Source organism: Aotus nancymaae, unplaced genomic scaffold (assembly GCF_030222135.1).
Source record: "Aotus nancymaae isolate 86718 unplaced genomic scaffold, 86718_ANA_hifiasm-v0.15.2.pri h1tg000033l, whole genome shotgun sequence".
In the NCBI taxonomy this organism is placed as follows: Eukaryota; Metazoa; Chordata; class Mammalia; order Primates; family Aotidae; genus Aotus; species Aotus nancymaae.
Window position 1 is genome coordinate 50647479 of NW_026988447.1, and position 21259 is coordinate 50668737.

At 35.5% G+C, this 21259-nt stretch overlaps 1 protein-coding gene across 2 annotated transcripts in view; it reads left to right on the forward strand.

Annotated features, from left to right (window-relative positions):
* LOC105731215 (N-deacetylase and N-sulfotransferase 4) overlaps window positions 1-21259 on the forward strand; it is a 282122-nt gene that overhangs the window by 158238 nt on the left and 102625 nt on the right. For both annotated transcript variants that reach the window (XM_064383738.1, XM_012472890.2), the window contains exons 5-6: window positions 18793-18978; window positions 20971-21099. In XM_064383738.1, the coding sequence (XP_064239808.1) occupies window positions 18793-18978; window positions 20971-21099 (315 nt within the window). The remainder of the gene's footprint in view (window positions 1-18792; window positions 18979-20970; window positions 21100-21259) is intronic.

Sequence of the window (21259 nt, forward strand, 5' to 3'; positions counted from 1 at the left end):
CAGCTATTTTATTTCTGAACACATTTAACCTCAAAGGAAGTAATGCCCTCTACAAAATGCACTTCAATATCAAGTAGAAATAATTGAAAAATGAACTATTTATATCACTCAAAATTTATTAATATATATCTATCAAGACTTACATCTGTCTGTTCTAGAAACCTCGTTATTATTTTTGGTAAGTATAAAACCTTGAAAATCATTCTGCTTTACTTGATTGCTCTGTAGTCTTATGCTTTTAAATAGTTTTCTAAGATTAACTAGAGAAACTCCAATTCTTTTCACTGATAAGTGAAAATTGTAACATAGGTTTCCCCCTAGGAGATAGGCTGATAACCAGTTAATGTATTTGAGAATACTTAATTTACTTGCTTTAAAGCAAATTAATATTTTCTCTAACTATTATTTCACTTATTCAGAACAATGGTCTGTGCATAAAATACAAAAGAAAAAAGTCATATTTTTCAGAAGAAAACAAAATATTAGTTAATTTTATACATAACGGTTATTCACTGTGTGATATGAATTCAAATTACATGAGTCATTACCTAATTGCTCAATGTAAAAGTCAAACCCTTGTATTTGGCTTCAGATCAAACTTGGTTCAAATTCTGTCTTTGACAATTATTATATGGGTGACCTTGGAAAATTAATTAAAATTCCTGTGGTTTAATTTACAAATATGTAAATAAGTATGACAGTAGTTCCTACTCCACAGGTTTTTATGAGAATTGGATATTGTGTGTACATGTTTATGTATACATAATTCTTAGCAGAATAATTGGCACATAAGTGTTTCCAAAGTATTTGTCATCATTATCATTATGGTTATCAGCATTTTTGCCATATTTCTTCAAGAAGAATGTTATCATTCCTTTTGAAATATGAAGTTGATGATGCATGAAACGGCCAAATGACTTTTTCAAAGTTATATAATATTCAAGTTGGAAACTGAAATGAGATTCTAATTTGTTTTGCAATCCTCCGTCTATCCATAACTCCATATTGAAAGTGGTCACAAGTGTTTAATAATGAAAAAAGCTAATATCAAACATTCCAAGAAAAAAAGAGCATGGATGATAAAAGTTGTATTTTAAAAAGTGAAAAAAATTAAAAGAGTTCATTCATATGCATGTGAACATGTAAATCTTTGAAATTATTGTTTTCCAATTATGTCCAAATTATGTTGTGTGAAAACTACCTCCATCCTTTCATTTGTCAGTCCTTTATTTTTTGCTAGTCCTTCCTTTCTTTTTTCTAACTTATTCCTTCCTTCTCCCCTTATTTTTCTTCCTCACTTTCTTTCTTTTTTTCCTCAACAGACTACGAATATACATTATCTGCTGAGCACTTTACTTGACACCGGGGATGCAAAAATGATTGAGATGCTGAGATTTTACTTACTTAGTAGATGGGAGAGGGGAGAATGCAGAGAGTAATAAAGTAGCACTTTACGTTGTTGAGAGAAATGTACAGAACATAGTACAGTTACAACAGTGACACTAGTTTGTTATAAGGGTAAAAATAAATGAACAATTCAGTTGATAACATTTGTGAAAAATGAGTAGGTCGGCATGAGGCAGAAAGCAGGAGGAGAACCCCTAAACAGAGGGAGTACTAGCAGAAAGAGCACAAGACTATACCTAATAAATGTGCTCTTCCAATCAAATCCATATAGGTTCAGCAACAACCTATCTATGGCTTGGGAAACTGCTGCCTGTGGGATTTGGCCTGCAGTCTGTTAGTGTATGGTTGGTGTGCTAAGAGTAAGTTTTCCTTTTTAATTTAAATTTATTTTACTTTTGGTGCATACTATATCTGGCATTTCTCCCCATGTTATCCCTCTCCACCCCCCATTGTCTCTCCCCTACCCCCGTCAACTGTCCCCTGTGTGTGATGCTCCTCTCCCTGAGTCCATGTGTTCTCGTTGTTCAGCACCCACCTATGAGTGAGAACATACAGTGCTTGGCTTTCTGTTCTTGGGTCAGTTTGCTGAGAATAATGGTTTCCAGATTCATCCAAGTCCCTACAAAGGACACGAACTCACTATTTTTTATGGCTGCGTAGTATTCCATGGTGTATCTGTACCACATTTTCTTTGTCCAGTCTATCATTGATGTGTATTTGGGTTGGTTCCAGGTCTTTGCTATTGTACACAGGGCTGCAATGAACATACATGTGCATGTGTCTTTATAGTAGAACTATTTATAGTTCTTTGGGTTTTACATTTTTAAAGAGTTGTAAATATCAAACAAAGAAAGAAAATGTGTGATAGAGGCAGTATGTTGCTGGCAAAACTTTACCAAACCTTAACTTACACATGGTTCTGAAGAAAGCATATAAAATTGGAATCATAATGATGAACAGTAGTTCATGAATTCTTAACTAATGCACATTTTACATCGGTTACTATTGGTGAACTACCAAACCCCTAGAAATATGAAATTTGTGAACAATGAAATAATTGTTTCCAATATTCCTGCCTTAATGAACCTTGGAAAAGTGCATAATATGTCGAAGAAAGAAATAATAAATTGATTTGGCCACAGAGGAAGCTTTGTGTTGGGAATTAGGAGAAGATGGGACCAAGTATCTCATGTGGGCCAGAATATGGAGGAACGTTTTATCCTAGGTGTTAGAGCTTCAGGTTCCATAAATCCGAATGTATAAATGAAATGACCTCTGCTTAGAGCTCTACAATTGAAATAACAATTCTCCAGATTCTCATCTCACCTCCCTGTGTTCCTAATTAATGTATCCTAGTGTATTGTTCTCCTATAATCTTCTAAACCAGTATTCTTGCATGTACTTTGTACATAGGATTACGCAGTAGCCTGTTTAGTAACAGGGTATGCGAATCCTTACTTTTACCTTCTCATTTAAGGCTACAGATGTCTTACATCCTTGGTCATCACTTCTAAATGTATACTCAATGTCAATGGTTACTTTCGTGCTTATTCAATAAAGCCAAAGTTTGCTTGTGGAGCCAAACTGTCCTAGTTACAGGAATAAATTTCTCAGCTTTTATTTTAGGTAGTTGGCATTGAACACTGTTCTGGCCAATCAGATGAAAGCATAACTTTTAGTATGGGGCTTCTAGGAAAACTTCAGGAAAGGAGGATAAATATTGCTTGGGCTCTGCCCTTCTGCCCTTAGCTTTTGTCCCTTTCTTTAACCTGCTATTGTCCTGTTGGCTGGAACTAAAGTATTCATCTTAAAACTATGAAGGAAATGTCAAGAGAATCAAAAGCCTCACTTCTGGCAATCTTGAACTGCTGAACCAATATTAGCAACCTCTAGTCTACAGATTCCCCACTACTCGAGAGAAAAAATAAAAATAAATCTCCTATATTTTTCAATTTTCTGTTTTTGGGGGTTGTTCCTTTTTTGGGACAAAGGTTGGACCCATTCCCCATCCAATGGCATGCTCTAATGCATTCTCTTGGAATTTTTCTCTTAAATTATTTTGAGATTTGCTTACATTCAAGTTGTTTTCATTATCTAGAATTTGCACACCCTCAAAGGAATATCTGTATAGAATAGTAAACTAAAATACAACATTTTACTGCTTTCTAAAAAGTATTGATATTGAGAGATATTAATCAATTATTAGATAACAGTTTTGTGACTGGATTCTTGAAGTGGTCAGTAATAGCATGATTAGCTCTCACAAATGTTAATTTCACTGCTTCAATGATTACCCTTGTTTTTAATTATTAAATGACTGCAAAATAATTGAGCCAAAGTTTTCCATGAGTTTTTAGCATTCATTGTAAGTTGCCTCTTGCGGTTCATTATTATTATTTAACTGCTCTCTTAAATATGCCCCATTTAAGTTGGATAATCTCTCAAAACTATTAAAAAAACAGCTTTTCCTCTTTCTGTCTCTTCTCTTTACTCTTTTGCATTTTAGAGTTTGAAAATTTTTTTTAGTCCGATGGTGTCCTTTATACTTTATCTATAGTGGCTGAACATTGTCAGCATTCCATGATTTTTTTAAATAGTTGACACTTGAGTTCTCTGCAGTCTTTTCTGCAGTAACTTGAATAATATTCAAATATAAGAAATTGTTTCCAAATATGTTTACAATAGGAAGAGTTAAAGCTAATTAATAACATACGAGAATTGGGTGTATAAGATAAACTTGTTTTGGGATGAGAACTGTATTGATTACCTTATTTCCAAATATGATATGACTCCAGCAGGATAACAAAATGAAAATGTAATAATTCAGTCTGATTTTACTTTGAAATGTGTCAACATGTCTACAGAAAAATATAATTATTTAATAATCTATGTGGCCAGTTACTCAAGTAAACATATTAATTTAATTCTTTGAGTACATGGGTACCATTTATTAATAAAAACCTACTTTTGGTCTGATGAAATTTAACCTGCTTTGCATGGTAGTAAAAGTTCCACAAAATTGCAAACAATCATTATTTTAAGTAAGAAAAGGCACAGGATGTCATAAAAGGACAAAATGTAACAACACTCTGTATTTTGGGGGCGGGGGACGGAAGCCACAATTGGAGGGATGGCTCATGCATATACCAAATGTTTAAAACATTTTTCCACAAATGTGTTAAGCTGACATTAAGTTGGGAAAATGCCTCCTAAGGGAAATCTCAGCTTGACTCAAAAATAATATTAAAAAATTTTCCACTGCTAAGAGAAAGTAGTAGTTTATGCTAATCTACTTTTTCTGCAAAGTGATGACTTTGAATTAATGATTGCAACCCATCCGCTGCTATATATAATTGTAGAAGGATCCAAAAAGTTTGGAAATATATTCATAATCAGAAAATGAAGCATGCCGTAGCCATCTTTGAAAAGGACAGTTATCCCTTTTTCCATTGTCTACTTCACTTATAGAGGCATCCCCAGCTATCCCACTGAAGTCAGATGGAAGATGCAATCCTCCATCAAATGCAATCAGATGGAAGATTTTTAAAGCCTAATATTTTATTTGTGTGCTGCATGTAAATACTTGAGGTACTTAAAATGATGAGAAATATGCCAAGATATTTATATATAGTTGTTACATAAAACAAAATTACAGAAAATCATATTGTGAAAATTATGTGATTTGTATTAAGCAAAATTATTTTGAGTACCTTTTATTTGCACATTTCTGCCTACGGTACTACAGAAATAATGTAATAATGGGCTCAATCATATCATTCTTGTTTCCACCTGACTTAACACATTGAAGAATTTTGAATGTCATTATTTAGTCCAGGTTAAAGGCACTATTAAAAATGTAACACTTAATACCTGTAACATTTTTCTTGCTTCTAAATTAAATCCGAAAACATCTTTTTATGTAACACAGGCCTGCAATGAAGGGAACAGTGCTAACAGGCAGTTCTGCGTTTCTCCGGATACCATGCTGACCACATTTTTGTTGTCCCTCACTCTTCTTGGGCACTTGCTTTCCTCCTTATTCGACCTCTTTCAAGAGCCAATCCTAATAAGCATTCATTCCCTTGTATACGCTCTGAATTTCTTTACACCTTTCTTTTTATCATACTTCCTTACGAAGCCTCAACCCTGGTTGAATCTAAATTGACACCATGTTTATGCCTGTACTCCTGAAACTAAATCTGTCTTGGACCAATGTTTAATTGTTCTCACTTTAAAACCTGACCACAGATCCCAAGGGGACCTCTATAGTGCCCAAGACATGTCTTTATTTTATTTATAATCCTACTTTTCTATACCTTTTCCTCTCTCTTCAAACTACTGCACAAATTATCTCATTCCCACTCTCAGCTGATGATCTTGTTTCTTATTTCAGTAAAAAAAAAAAAAAGACCTCCTACAAGTAACAGCTAAAACAACCTTTCACATACTTCTCTCATTACAACTGCCACTTCAATATGATGATAACAAAATAAAAATAAAATAGTAGGCATGATTTTAATTTTAGGCATGTGAAAATATCTACAGAAAAAGTAATCATCGTAACAATGGTTATATATACAAACCTAAAAGATCTGCACCCCTTCTTTTTCTTCTGTGTTGTCATATTGCACAGCTTCTGGAAAAACATGGTAAAAGTGAATAGTGCCCTCTGGAGTTGTTCAGCGAAAAATTTGCAAGGCTATTTGTAGCAACTCTGCCCCTTGACATCATCTCTTGCTAATCTCCCCCTTCACTAACTCTATTGCAAAAACAATAGAATCCTTGCTCTTCCTTAAAAATGCCCAGAGTTCATATGTGCTGTCTCCTCTGCCTGGAATAATCTTCTCAAATTGTCCATATAGCTCAATACATCACAACTTTTTACCTTAACTAAAATACTACCTCGTCCATTAGACCATGGCTGAGTAATCTGTTTAATTTTTCAGCCCATACCCCTTGATTCCACTCCATATTTCTGCTTTATTTTTCTCCATGTTTCTAATCACCTTGTAATATATTACACAATTTACTTATTTCTTTTGTATGAACTTGGACTGACCCTGATAAAATGTAAGCTTTCTGATGGCAGAAATTTTTTTCTATTTTCTTCACTGCTGTATCCTCAACATGAATAAATGGAATTAATAAGCCATGTGTTGGATATTTTGATTGTCAATAAAATAAAACTTCTGAACAAAAGATTTAGAAAAGCAAGTGCCAAATCAACTGGGACATTTTACACAATGTGAATGAAAACTTGCTTGGTTTTTCCGTTAAACAGTGAAGTAGACCTTCAGCAGGGTCAAGAATATTAAAGGGATGTGTCTCAATTGCCCAAAATAGCTCCACTTAGGATCGGAAAGTTCAACACTGTAGAGGCAATGCCATTTCTGTGCTATTTCTTTTTCCAAAGAAAAATCCATTTGTAACACAGAGCCCTCCAGAGATTTGTCACCATTTACTAGGCTTCAGTCCAAAAAGTGTCAAGGCTGACCCAGCCAATTTCCAGGGTCACATAGTCATTACTTTTATCACTTATGAAAACAGAAGAAGACAATTTCAGTCTCCTAAACAGAGTGGAAAATCAATGATTCTAGGATCATTTTCAAAGTTGAGAATATGAATCCAAGTCCTTATTAAAAGGAAAAATAGATAATGAGATCTATTCTCTTTAGCACCAACTTCCCTGGAAGTTGTACATTTAGGAGGCCAAATCAATACTTTAAGTTCAACAGGGTACTGTTTAATACATGATTTCTTTACTACAAGTGCATCGTTTAATGCAGTTAATATTATTTTTTCTCTTCACACTAATTTATTAAACACCTGTGATGTGTTTCTTTAACAATATTTTTATTTATTTCCTTTAAAATTATTTATTAAATACCAGCAATGTACCAAGCACTCTGCTAAGCATCAGGGACATGTTATCCAAAATATATTATGGGCTGGTTTCACAAGTCATATTTCCTGGAGTGCAAACATAGGGTCATAAAAATAGAGAAAATAACATTTGCTGGTTCTTCCTCCTCTTTCAGTTGACACCTTCATCCACTTTTCAAGTTTCTGCCCAGAGATTTGTGTAAAATCCAGGAAATGATTCCTGTATGTTTATGAGCCCAATCCTCTGCTCCTCCATTTGTCCTCTTTTTCCCTCTGGCTCTCTGTGGCGTGTCAGGTCTCCTGGAAAGTAGATGTCAGTGCCTGACCAAAAGTGCAGCACCAAGGTGCTGCTGATGCTCACCTATGGTTTCTTCTACATCTGCATGTGAAGCTTTCAGATATGTTTGCCCACTTTTTAAAGATGTGGTTATCTTCACAAAGGAGCACTGCAATGCATGCTAGCACCAAGGTGCTGTGGTAATCAAAATCAATCCATTGTAGCAGTGTTCTTTCAAGAAAATCTATACTCCTTTGTGAGGTTACCTACTTTATGGTTTTACCATAATGTTAATCTGTGTTCCTAGGATCTAAGAGAGGTTTTATAGTAACTATTTCCAGCATAGCTGGTGCCAGAAAATTAGAGATGACAATGACAATTGCAGAGGATTTAATAAGACTATTTACAAAGTGGTATATAGGGTATAGAGAAATGTTCAAGTAATATCTTAGGATTAAGCACAGCGGAGATGGAAGGCTGTGAAATACCAAAGTTTGAAGGGACAGAGAGGAAAAAAGGTCACCAGAGTTAAGATGGAAAGGGTTATATGTGATGGAGTGTTGGGGACACTTTGACAGTTGTTTTGACATTTGATTGAAGGAGTCTGACAACTTTAGATGGCATTGCGTAACAAGAGCTAATAGAATAAATATCCCAGCTTCACTCTTTCTTTTCTGATCTCCTACCAGGATTCTCCATTTGCCAGACTCAACTGGAAACAAGAAAGCAAGAGAACTCCTTGAAACAGTTCACACACTCTGGCCCCTAAAATATAGAGCAAGGCAGAAAGAGGTGGCAGTGGTAATGGACAGGCCACTCTTATTCCTGATTTTAGCTCTGCTCCATCTCCGTGGGACTTAGGAACGTATTTCTCTTTTGCTTTAAATTTCCTCTCTGCTTCAGTCCTTAGTCGTTGTACTCGTCTAAAGCTTGTGGTTCTTTTGCTTGCATTTTCTAAAGTTGATATTTTTGCCAAAGTGATCTGTGTATCTCTGCTCAATAAATTAACACTTACATAGAGTTTATGGCTTCATAGCCACTATTTCAAGCAGAGTAATTATTAACTCATCTATTCCCCCCACTATTAACCCCTAATATTATTAACCTAATTTTATAGATGAGAAATTTGAGGCACAGAAAAATAAATCTCTCAAGGTCATACAACTAATAAATGGCAAAGCCAAAATTCAAATCCAGCCAACCAGTCTCCAGAGTCCAAGCTCTAGTATACTGTTTGGAATAATAAACATTTTAATATGTACTTAAAATATTCTATATAATTATGTGAAAAAGAAAATAATCTCTCTACATGATGAGTTTAGTTTCTATTGGCAAGGATATTCAAATGTAATAAAGAAAGTTTTAATATAGAGATACTCTTGGAAGACTATAAGGGCCCATATTTACCTAACCAAGCTCAGTCTAGGGTGGGAGAAAATAATCAGGGAATGTGTCCAAGAAAAAATCATTACTGATACTGGGAGGGCAAAATTTAGAAATTGTACTTCAACCTGAACACAGCAAGGAACCAGTGGATGAGTTTATGCTGGCAAATTACATAATTAGGTTATTACTTTAAAATAACATTCTAAAAGTGCAGCTATGGATTATAGTGAAAATATACCATTTAAAAATAATTTGTATATGTCAATGTATTTTTAGGTATAAAAATGAATACCTATTTGTCCTGTTTTTAGGATTTAAGGTCATTATTAAACATCCAAACTTTTTTATATAAATTTTATGGGAAATACATGGAATCTAGCAATGTTATTTTTAAAGCTTATCCTTTTTTAATGGCTGCATAGTAATACACAGAGTATATGTGCCACATTTTCTTTATCCATTCTATCATTGGTGGGCATTTGAGTTGGTTCCAAGTCTTTGCTGTTGTGAACAGTGCCGCAATAAACATACATGTGCACGTGTCTTTATAATAGAATGATTTATAATCCTTTGGGTGTATACCCAATAATGGGATTGCTGGGGCAAATGATATTTCTATTTCTAGATCCTTGAGAAATCGCCACACTGTCTGCCACAATGGCTGAATTAACTTACACTCTCACCAACGGTATAAAAGTGTTCCTATTTCTCCACATCCTCTCCAGCATCTGTTGTCTCCTGATTTTTTAATGATCACCATTCTAAATGGTGTGAGGTGGTATCTCAATGTGGTTTTTATGCGCATTTCTCTCATGATCAGTGATGATGAGCTTTTTTTTTATCATATGGTTGCTGGCTGCATAAATGTCTTCTTTTGAAAAGTGTCTGTTCATATCAGCAAACTGACACAAGAACAGAAAACCAAACACCACATGTTCTCACCCATAAGTGGGTGTTGAACAATGAGAACACAAGGACACAGGGAGGGGAACATCACACACCAGGAACTGGGGGTTGTGGGGTTAGGGGAAGAATAGTATTAAAAGAAATACCCAATGTAGATGACAGGGCAATGGATGCAGCAAATCACCACCATGGTACGTGTATACCCATGTAACAAACCTGCATGATCTGCACACATACCCCAGAACATAAGGTATAATAAATAAATTTTTTAAATTATTAATTAATTAATTAAAGCCTATCCTTAGCATGTACATATATATAATATATATAATTTATATATATAATATATAAATATGTGTAAATATATACATATATAAATATCATATATAAGTATATATGTATAATGTGTATTTATAAATTCTACTCATCTTAAAATAAAAGCAAATTGATGTAAACAGATTCAAGAAATTAAGATACTCATTTTTTTCATAATAACCATTGATCAGGAGTACTTCATTCCTTTCAGTATTTTATGAGATTATGACCCTGTTTGGAATACTTTTGATTCTGAAGATTACAATTATTAACTGTTATTTAAAATCCATAAGAAAAATCATTCTTGGAAGCATCAATACTAAGATCCATTTGATTATTGTGGGTATGGAGAAAATGTACCAATACAAAGTCAGTGGGTCAAAAACTTGCCTGTGCAGCCATATCACTAGAACTATCATGGTAACATAAGCAGTAATTATCCATATTTCATTCTTATCAAAAGCTTCCTAGACACAGTTTATGATATTGAATTCCATTTATCCAATTATTATTATTATTATTTTTATTTATTTTTTTTTTTTTGAGACGGAGTTTCGCTTGTTGCCCAGGCTGGAGTGCAATGGTGCGATTTCGGCTCACCACAACCTCCGCCTCCTGGGTTCAGGCAATTCTCCTGCCTCAGCCTCCTGAGTAGCTGGGATTATAGGCACGCGCCACCATGCCCAGCTTATTTTTTGTGTTAGTAGAGACGGGGTTTCACCATGTTGACCAGGATGGTCTCGATCTCTTGACCTCGTGATCCACCCGCCTCGGCCTCCCAAAGTGCTGGGATTACAGGCTTGAGCCACCGCGCCTGGCCATTTATCCAATTATTAATCATAGGCTGAGGAAGATTAAAATTGTAGTTCTTAGATATAAATTTCTTATTTTAATTTCAATATCTATTAAGGAAACATTAGTTGGATGAATATTTCAACCTCCAACTAACATGAGATGTTCATGTCAAGGACATCATTCTTTTCTGCTAGGAAAATACCTAGAAGTTAAAAGTAATATATATACATACACACATATATATATGTATATGTATATATATGTATATATATTTTTTAAGTTAAATAATTTTAGGTGAAGACTCAACAAAAATTAAGACACATCTATCTGATTTCCACAGTTGTCTCCAGTTTCAAACTTCATGAAGGTAGAAGCCCTATCTGATACACAGTGTATCCCCAGTACTTAGCAAAGAGCTAGACGTAAGTCATGAACTCAAAAACAATGATTTGAAATTTAGGTTAACTTTATTGTTTTGATGTGCATTTGGTAATTTTAATTTAAATGACTGTAGTCTCCTATACAATATTCACTGGCTGCTCAATACGTGAGATTTAACAGATTCACATACATTACATGATTGTATCCAGCTAGACAAATAGATATTTACCATGTAAATCAATTTTATTGGATAAGTATTGAGAAGTGTTTTGTCAAAATTTTCCTCGGTTTTCTTAGAATTTAAACCACTAGACTTCTCACCAGAAGCTCTTAAATCTTTTGATACTTATTAGAAATAAGCAAAGATCAGCTCTTGAAGTCAGGTTTCCAAACTAGAAACAAGAGCCACTTTAAGTTATTTTAAACAAGAAGACTTTTTTACTTAATGATTTCAGTGCTCCCAAAATCTTTGAAAGGATTCATGAAACAGATTTTATGCTGTACTACTGCAGGGACCCTCAGAACCATATAGAATTGGTTCCCTGGGGGAGTTACCATTTCTGAGGCTGCCACAGAAGCTCTGTTAAAAACAGTTAAGTCTCTGATATCCTTTCTTCTGCTTGGTCAATTCGGCTACTGAAACTTGTGTATGCTTCTCGAAGTTCTCATGTTGTGTTTTTCAGCTCCATCAATTCATTTTTATTCTCTCTAAGCTGTTTATTCTCATTAGCATTTTGTCAAACCTTTTTTCAAGGTTCTTAATTTCTTTGCATTAGGATAGAACATGTTCTTTTAGCTCAGAGAAGTTTCTTATTACCCACCTTCTGAAGTCTGTTTCTGTCTATTTCATCAGACTCATTCTCTATCCAGTCTTGTTCTCTTGCTGGTGAGGCATTGCGATCCCTTGGAGGAGGAGAAGCATTCTGGTTTTGGGTGTTTTCATCATTTTAGCACTGGTTTCTTCCCATCTTTGTGGATTTACCTCCCTGTAGTCTTTGTAGTTGGTAACTTTCAGAGGAGGTCTCTGAGTAGATGTCCTGTTTGTTGATGATGAAGTTATTTCTTTCTGTTTCTTAGTTTTCCTTCTAACAGTCTGGCCCCTCTGTTGTAGGACTGCTGGAGGTCCACTCCAGGCCCTGCTTGCCTGGGGATCACCTGCAGTGGCTGCAGAACAGTAAGGGTTGCTGCCAGTTTCTTCTTCTGCTATCTTTGTCCCAGAAAGATGCCCGCCAGATTTCAGCCTGACTGCTCCTTTATGAGGTGACTCTTTGGATATATGGGGATCAGGGAGCTGCTTGAGGAGACAGTCTGTCCTTTATAGGAGCTCAAGTTCTGAGCTGCTGTGAGCTCCATTGTTCCGTTCAGAGCTGCTGGCAGTTACATTTAAGTCTGCTGCAGGGGAGCTCATAACTGCCTTTTTTTCCCCAGATTCTCTGTCCTGGGAAGGTGGGGCTTTATTTATAAGTTTCTGTCATGCTGCTGCCTTTTTTCAGAGATGCCCTGTCAAGCAAGGTGGTAACCTAGTCACAGTCTGCCAGCAGAGGTGTTGCTGAGCTGCCATGAGCTCTGCCCAGCTGCTGTGTGAACTTCCTTGCAGTTTTGTTTATAGGGGTATAGTTAGAACTGCCTCAGTAATGGCAGTCTGCCTCTGTAATGGTGAACTGTCTCTGTAATGGCTAGCCATGTGCAGAAAGCAGAAACTGGACACCTTCCTGACACTTCACACTAAAATTAACTCCAGGCGGATTAAAGATTTAAACATAAGACCTAACACCATAAACATCCTAGAAGAAAACCTAGGCAAAACCATTGAGGACATAGGCATAGGCAAGGACTTGATGACTAAAACACCAAAAGCACTGGCAACAAAAGCCAAAATAAACAAGTGGGATCTAATTAAACTCCACATATTCTGCACAGCAAAAGAAACAATCGTTAAGAGTAAACTGGCAACCAACAGAATGGGAAAAACTTTTTGCAATCTACCCATCTGACAAAGGGCTAATACCCAGAATCTACAAAGAACTGAAACAGATTTATAAGAAAGAAACAAACAAACCCATTCAAAAGTGGGCAATGGATATGAACAGATACTTTTCAAAAGAAGGCATATATGAGGCCAACAAACATATGAAAAAAATGCTCATCATCACTGGTCATTAGAGAATTGCAAATCAAAACTACATTGAGATACCATCTGACACCAGTTAGAATGGTGATCATTAAAAAAATCCAGAGACAGTAGATGGTGGAGAGGATGTGAAGAAATAGGAACACTTTTACACTCTTGGTGGGAGTGTAAGTTAGTTCAACCATTATGGAAGACAGTGTGGCGATTCCTCAAGGACCTAGAAATAGAAATTCCATTTGACCCAGCAATCCCATTACTGGGTATATATCCAAAGGGTTATAAATCGTGCTATTATAAGGACATATGCACATTAATGTTCATTGAAGCACTGTTTACAACAGCAAAAACTTGGAACCAACCCAAATGCCCATTGGTGACAGACTGGACAGGGAAAATGTGGCACATATACACCATGGAATACAATGCAGCCATAAAAAGTGATGAGTTCGTGTCCTTTGTAGGGACATGGTTGAACCTGGAAATCATCATTCTCAGCAAACTGACACAAGAACAGAAAATCAAACACCGCATGTTCTCATTCATAGGCGGTTGTTGAACAATGAGAACACATGAGCACAGGGAGGAGGGCATCACACACTGAGGTCTGTGAGGAGGAACTAGGGGAGGAACAGTGAGCGGTGGGGAGTTGGGGAGGGATAACATGGGGTGAAATGCCAGATATAGGTGATGGGGAGGGAGGCAGCAAATCACACTGCCAGGTATGTACCTATACAGCAATCCTGCATGTTCTTCACCTGTACCCCAAAAGCTAAAAAGCAATAAAATATTAAAAAGAAAAAAAAAAACAGTTTAAGTCTCTGTTGTTGCCTTGCAAATGGGCACCAAACATGCTGCAAAAAGAACTTGTTTATTTGCAAGACCTTACTTCCAGCAGCAGGAGCCAGGAGCTGCCAAAATTTAGTGTTTGCCTTCCTACTGCCCTCCGAAATTGGTCTTGAGTACTTCTAACGGGCTCTGACTCATTTTCATAAAAAAAGATAATAGCTGCAGAGGAGTTTGAGAAATGTAGACTTTGTTTTATAATCTTTCCAAGCAAAAAAATAAAATAAAATATGAATAAGAGATCCAGTTCAGAAACACGCATATTAAAATCAATTCTTTCTTGTAAGTCTCTTCAGTCATACTTTGGGGAGGGGAGGGGTCACAGTAGAAGCAACTTAGTGAAAAAGCCAAAGCAGAGATGATGAATTTAAATGACTTGGGTAGAATATAGCTCTGACACTTGTGAATATAAGCAAGTTATGTGCCTTCTATAAGCCTCTGTTTCCACATTTTATAGCAGTATCCAGTCCTCCTCATAGAATTATTATGAAAATCATATTAGACATAAATTTAAAATACTTCATAAATATTTTATGAATATAAAATATTTTATGATACAGACATGGGGCAGGAAAATACTGGGGGAGGTTTCTGACAAGGGCTACACCCTCAAACCTGGGACTGCCACCCAAAGTGAGAACATGCATTCCTGTTTTCCCACTCGAATGTTGCTTTTCAGCCTGCTCTGCACCCCATCCTGCACCCTTAAAACCTCCAGGCTCCCCTGGCAGAGGGGCAGCAGAGCGGCGACAGAGCAGCAGAGCAGAGCAGCAGAGGAGAGAAAAGAAAAGGCAGCTGGATGTCAGAGAGAAGCAGCTTGACATCAGAGGGACAGCTTGACAGCAGGACTTTGGAGAAGTGTTTCTTCAGCCAGGGACAAACTCAGTAAAATCCCCCACATTCACCACTCTTCAATTTCTTCATGCGACCTGATTCTTCCTGGACACTGGACAAGAACTAGGGTGCCAAGAGGGCAGGTGCAAAAGACCATCACCCTGACCTTCCACTGAGCTGTTAAACAATTAAACCATCTATGGACAACAAAGCTAAAAGAGTACACTGTAACACACACCTTCTGAGATGCTGGGAGTTGCCAGTACCCCCCTAAATGCTGCCACGGAGTTGCACAGAGTTCTACTCCATCTGGTACCTAGGAACACTCATCCTGGTCCCTGCACCTGCTCATTCATCTGCATGCTTCCCATCCTGTGAGGGGTTGAGAGCTGTGGGCTGAGTAAACGAGATAACCCAAGGGAGCTATTCCATTTCAATATCAGGTACTAAGCAATTAAAAGAAGATGTGATCAGTAAGAATTATCAAAGGAAAATTAAATGACATTATTTCAGTTGCTGTTAGAGCTTTAGAGCTAAATGCATTTTATTTTATTCTAATTTTTGTAAAATGGTGATTTTTTAATATAGTCTGTAAATTATTATAATATCTCATTTCACAGCCAACTGGGATTTAATGTACTGGAAACATTAGATCAAGTCAAACCCCTCTATTTGTGGTATCATGTCTTATTGTAGTGTAGATTCCATAGATCCTATAAGAGACATTGTTCTAATAAATAAAGCTATATTTGAATGTGTTTTGTGCCATTTATATGTCTATTTTTATAGAGTCTCAAGTGCTTCCTATATTTATATTGGAAGGTTTTTCTTGTAATTTTTGTGATCCTGTGTAAATATGATGCTTCGTTGATTTTCTAGTTGGCCAAGTCTTTGTGAAGTAGATTTTAGGCCCTGGACTGTAAAACATAAAAGCTTCTAGTTCAGTGAGCCCCATTATAACAGAAAAAGCATTGCTAGGGAATTACTTCTCACTTTGTGTTGTCATTTAGATTGAAAAAGTATAAACTCATAATTATGTAGTATGATTTACTATTTTAATTGAGCTCCAGTTGTCAGTGTGATAAGATGACCTTATGAACAGTATAACACTGGGCCCTAAAAATCAATAAATATAATAACATTTTTTTATTGCCCCTTCCTTCCTACTCACCAATTCAATTGCTTTGTACCTTCTGTTTTTTTTATGAAAGTTCTACAACTGATTTTACTACCTGTCAAAAGTGAAATGTCTTTTTTTTTTTTTCCTGAGGAGATATAGTTGTTTGATATTTCAATTCTTTTTGCTGATTTTATTTTTCATTGTTTTGTTTCTAGGATACTCACACACTTTATCTAGCCTTCTAGGTCCCCAAATTTAGAGTAAAATGTTATACAATGGTAGAGAATGAGAACTAACAAAGTGATTAGTAAAGACTATTAGGATTTGTACACTGTTGATTTTGTCATTTTCACATTATGGAACAAGTCTTATAAAACCTCAGTATGAATCCTTTGAGAGAGTAAAAGCAGGATAATGGATTTTATTCCCTTTTCCTGTGAATCAGGAGCACCTTTCTAGACACATTCATACAAATTGTATTTACCAGACAGAGGACTTTGGACACCCTTGTTTCTAGATTTTTCTCATGAAGTACATCTGTGTCTCACACCCAATGCGTCCACAAGCTTGCAATGTCTTGAATGCTGGAGAATCCTCAAATTGGCTTCAATTATTTATTAGAACAATGTCTAATAAATAATTATCCTCAAATATCCTCAAATAATTATCCTCAAATTATCCTGAAATAATACTTATCCTCAAATATGGCTTTAATTATTTATTAGAACAATGTCTCTTATAGGATCTATGGAATCTACACTACAATAAGACATGATACCATAAGACTTATCCCATAATGTGAAAAGTGACAAAATCAACAGTGTACAAATGCTAATAGTCTTTACTAATCACTTATCCTCAAATCACTTTGTGAGCACTCATTGGGGAGCAAGGAACAAACCTGAGAAAACTAAGGCTGTCCCAGTGCATGTCCCCTAGTGATGTCAGGGTAACAACTGTTGCCTGTCCTCTCTGGGAGTTTCCAAGTACTTTTACTACTGGACTTTACCAACTTTGCCTTGTATTGGAAACACAAGTGCTAGGAAGAAGTATTTTTCTTCTGCACAGATCAAGAAAATGAAATTTTTCCCAGTGTCTAGCAAAAGACTCTAGCTCATTTTACAGCATTGATTTCATAATTCATTCTTTCTACAGAGTCATTTGCTGTAATGGATGCTAGAAAACACCCGTAGTCTTGGAGAAAGAGAAGTGACTTTGACTATACAATGAGGGTCATTACATGAAAGGAAGAATGATGGAGACTTGTGAAAAATTTAGGGTCCATCTTCTGAGCTGAGTGTAGTGTATGACTAAGGCATTGTAGATACATGATCCATTCACTACTTGCTTATTATACCAGACTGAATTCTTTTCCTCTGCTGTGTACCATGTAATAGAAAATATAAATGGCAATTGTCAAGTCAACACTTTTGTGTTCTGTTTATTGATTCAATAGGCTTTCATATATGACTGTGCAGTGTCATCTATAATCTCAATTGATGAGACTCAATCCTACAAGGAGTCTTTATAAAGCAGATAAGCATTTAAAGGGAGGGATATAAAGAAGCAGAAATGAGAAAACTGCAGATCTATTTTATGTACCTAGCAATATAATCTCATTCTTTGACATTTTAAAAATATTTTGTTTAAATTTATACTAGTTTTCTTTTAGAGTTGACAGTTTACCCAAGAATCTCATAGTAAAGTGTAAGTTTTATAAAAATTGAGTTGCTATGGTCTAAAAACAAGGAGAAAATCTTAACCTTTACCTTTCCTTTACCCTGGGCATCTAAAACATCACTGGATCTTGTATGGTATTAGTCCCCTGCCTTTGAATCTGACCGTACATAATTTTATTTAATTATCTATCTTCACCTATTTGGCACCAAAGAAATAGTTTCCTAATGCACAGTCTTTATTCATTTTCTTCCCCTTATAGTTTATCTTAACATGTTGTCACTAGGTCCTCCTTCTTAAAACTCAGAGCAGACCTTGACCTTCCGTGCTCAGAAAGCTACCTTATCTACCTTGTTAATATCAAATTAATTCTAAATCCCTCCATTTAAATGTAAAATTTCATTACTTCATCATTCATACTTACCTTTCTGATTTTCTTCAACAACACACACACACACACACACACACACGCACACATTCTATGCCCTTTCATCCTCCACACTTAGGTACTTCTTCAAATTACACCATCCCCCTCCACACATTTATCTGAGGAAGGGCCAAGTTCACTTCTTATCTTTTCCCAAAACTTTATATATTCAAAATTCTAGATTAATCTCACCCACACACCACCTGCCCAAAGTAATGACTGTATTTGTTATGCCATCGGAGTTCTATCAGATTATGAGCTTCTCAAAGACAAAACCTCTACCTTGCTGGATTTTTAATTCTCATATTTAGCATAGAATTCAATGTATTCTAAATAGATGTTGGTGGAAACGATTTTAACTGAATTAATTGACCACATTCCATCATGATTTTTTTCTGGCTTTCTTTTAGGAACATGGAATACCAATCAACATGGGCTATGCTGTGGCCCCACATCACTCAGGGGTCTACCCGGTTCACATTCAGTTGTATGCAGCTTGGAAGAAGGTCTGGGGTATTCAAGTCACCAGCACTGAAGAATATCCACATCTGAAACCTGCCCGGTACAGAAAGGGCTTCATTCACAATAGCATCATGGTGAGCACAGAGGGCCATTCATATTAAAGAATGTTAATGTTTACATGAAGAATGAAGACTGAGGGCCTTTTCCTCTAAGGATGCAACCTCAAACCTCTTTTACATGATTGTCAGAAATGCCCCACATACCTCAGTGGTGACTGGTTATACATTAACACGTCTTTTGGCTTTAGGCCTCTCCTAAGCTGTGGAGTGGCTTTGGCAAGTCTAAAACAAGCTGAAACTAATGGGAATGAGTTTTGTATAGATTACCCACTGTAGTTTCAGTATTAAAATTTTGCCTGGGGATTCTGTACTTTTCCTAGGAAATTTCTCAGTATCTCTTTGGTTGGGTGGCTTTACTGACAGTTTTACAGGAGAATAAGGCTCCATGGATTAAGAAAACACCTCTCAAGTTGTTATACTATCAACAGACAGAATGTAACAAATAGCATCTGAGAGTTAAATTTATCCACTCAGTTTATTTTGGCTTTCAGACATTCAAAAGTATCTAAGGATATTGCTCTTTTTTTTTTTTTTTTTTTTTTTTTGTCTTTTCCTTACATACTCCAAAAAGGGAGGTATATGTTTTTCTTTTTCCCGTATAGTAATTAAAAAATAATAGGATGTAGAAATCCTATAAAGGAGAATAAAACCAATTAGATTTTAGATGACAATTTAGAATCATTCACTGGGAAAAAAAAAAACGTATTACTCACTTTGAGATAAAATAGCCTATTTTAAAATATGTGTTCCTACTTCTAGTGACTTAGATTATGTTTTTATAATTAGTTGCCAAGATCAGAGCACTTGTTTACAAACTGTTCTCACTCACTTAAATATTTACACCTTCCTAATTCATTATTCATATTGCTGTTAGAATCCATCTATCATCTATCTATTTATGATTTATTTTTCTATCTAATCACTATCTGTGGCTAAAACAAATGCACCCACATGTATCTAACCAGAGCTGATACACAGTATTTATTAGTCATGAAGCTTTATTTTATTGTAAATTGGTACCCAAAGATCTGAAAAACCTCAGATTTAAGAGAAGTTGTTGATAATGCAAATAGCGATATTGATGTCCACAGAAATCTAGGAGGTATAAATAGAATTACTCACATAATTTCAAATCATAGTGAAAATATCCAGGTTTCTCTTTACCTTTGCTTTACCCTCTGCATCCAAAACACCACTAGATCTTGTACAGCATTAATTAATTGCTTTGAATGAGCATTCAATGTATTTTGAAATAAAATCATTGTTTTTAACCAATATTACATGCATTTATTTACCTTAAATTTAATATAAACCCTTACGATAATTAAACAAAGAATTAAAAGAAAATAAAAACTCTAAGCAATTAGATGCATTTGTCCATTAAATTAGCAATAGTTTGTTATTCAAAATATGATTTTGTAATAAATTAATTATTTGCTTTCTTTATTAAACATTCAGATTTACAAAATAAAAAACCCACAAAATGTGTTAGAAGTAATCACTAAATAACTTGACTACTGTGTGACAAAATTTAAATTCAGAGTATATTGAAAACAAAGCTAATGTGGAAGGGGTTATGAAAACCAATTGTTTTGAATCCCAGAACTTGAGTCCCTTTGCACTGCAGGACTTAATTTCAGAGCGAGGAGAGTAACAGCCTAATGACATGAGAGATGTAACCTTGGAGAATTTCCATCTTTGAATAAAATTAAGACTTAGATGGCTTTGCATTTTCCCTAATCATTTAACATAATGCAGGTGGCGGGTTAGATTTAAAGAACCAAGTGAAAATTATTTAACCTGTATGCTGTATGCCTTTGATTTGGAAACTCCTTTAATGTTTACATAATTACACCAATAGCAACTTGTGATTATAGTAAGGTTTTGACCTTAGCAACCAAGAAAATCCAATAAGAAATTACAGTTTGCATATTCTGAAGTTATGAGATAGAAGTGAATTTCTTAAATAAATCATGCCATGTACTCTTTTTCACCTATTTTACCTAGGTCCTCCCTCGACAGACTTGTGGGTTGTTCACTCACACTATTTTCTACAAAGAATATCCAGGAGGACCCCAAGAACTGGATAAAAGTATCAGAGGAGGTGAACTTTTTCTCACAATACTTCTAAACCCAGTATGTATTCTATGTATGCATCTTGCACTAAGATCAGTGTTTTCAAATGTGTTTTATTTTCCTGTCTTTTATTTACAGCATATCTTATTGATTATGCATTTAAGTCTATATTAAAATACTTTTTTGATAAAATTTGACTTTGGGGACTGATTTTACAGTA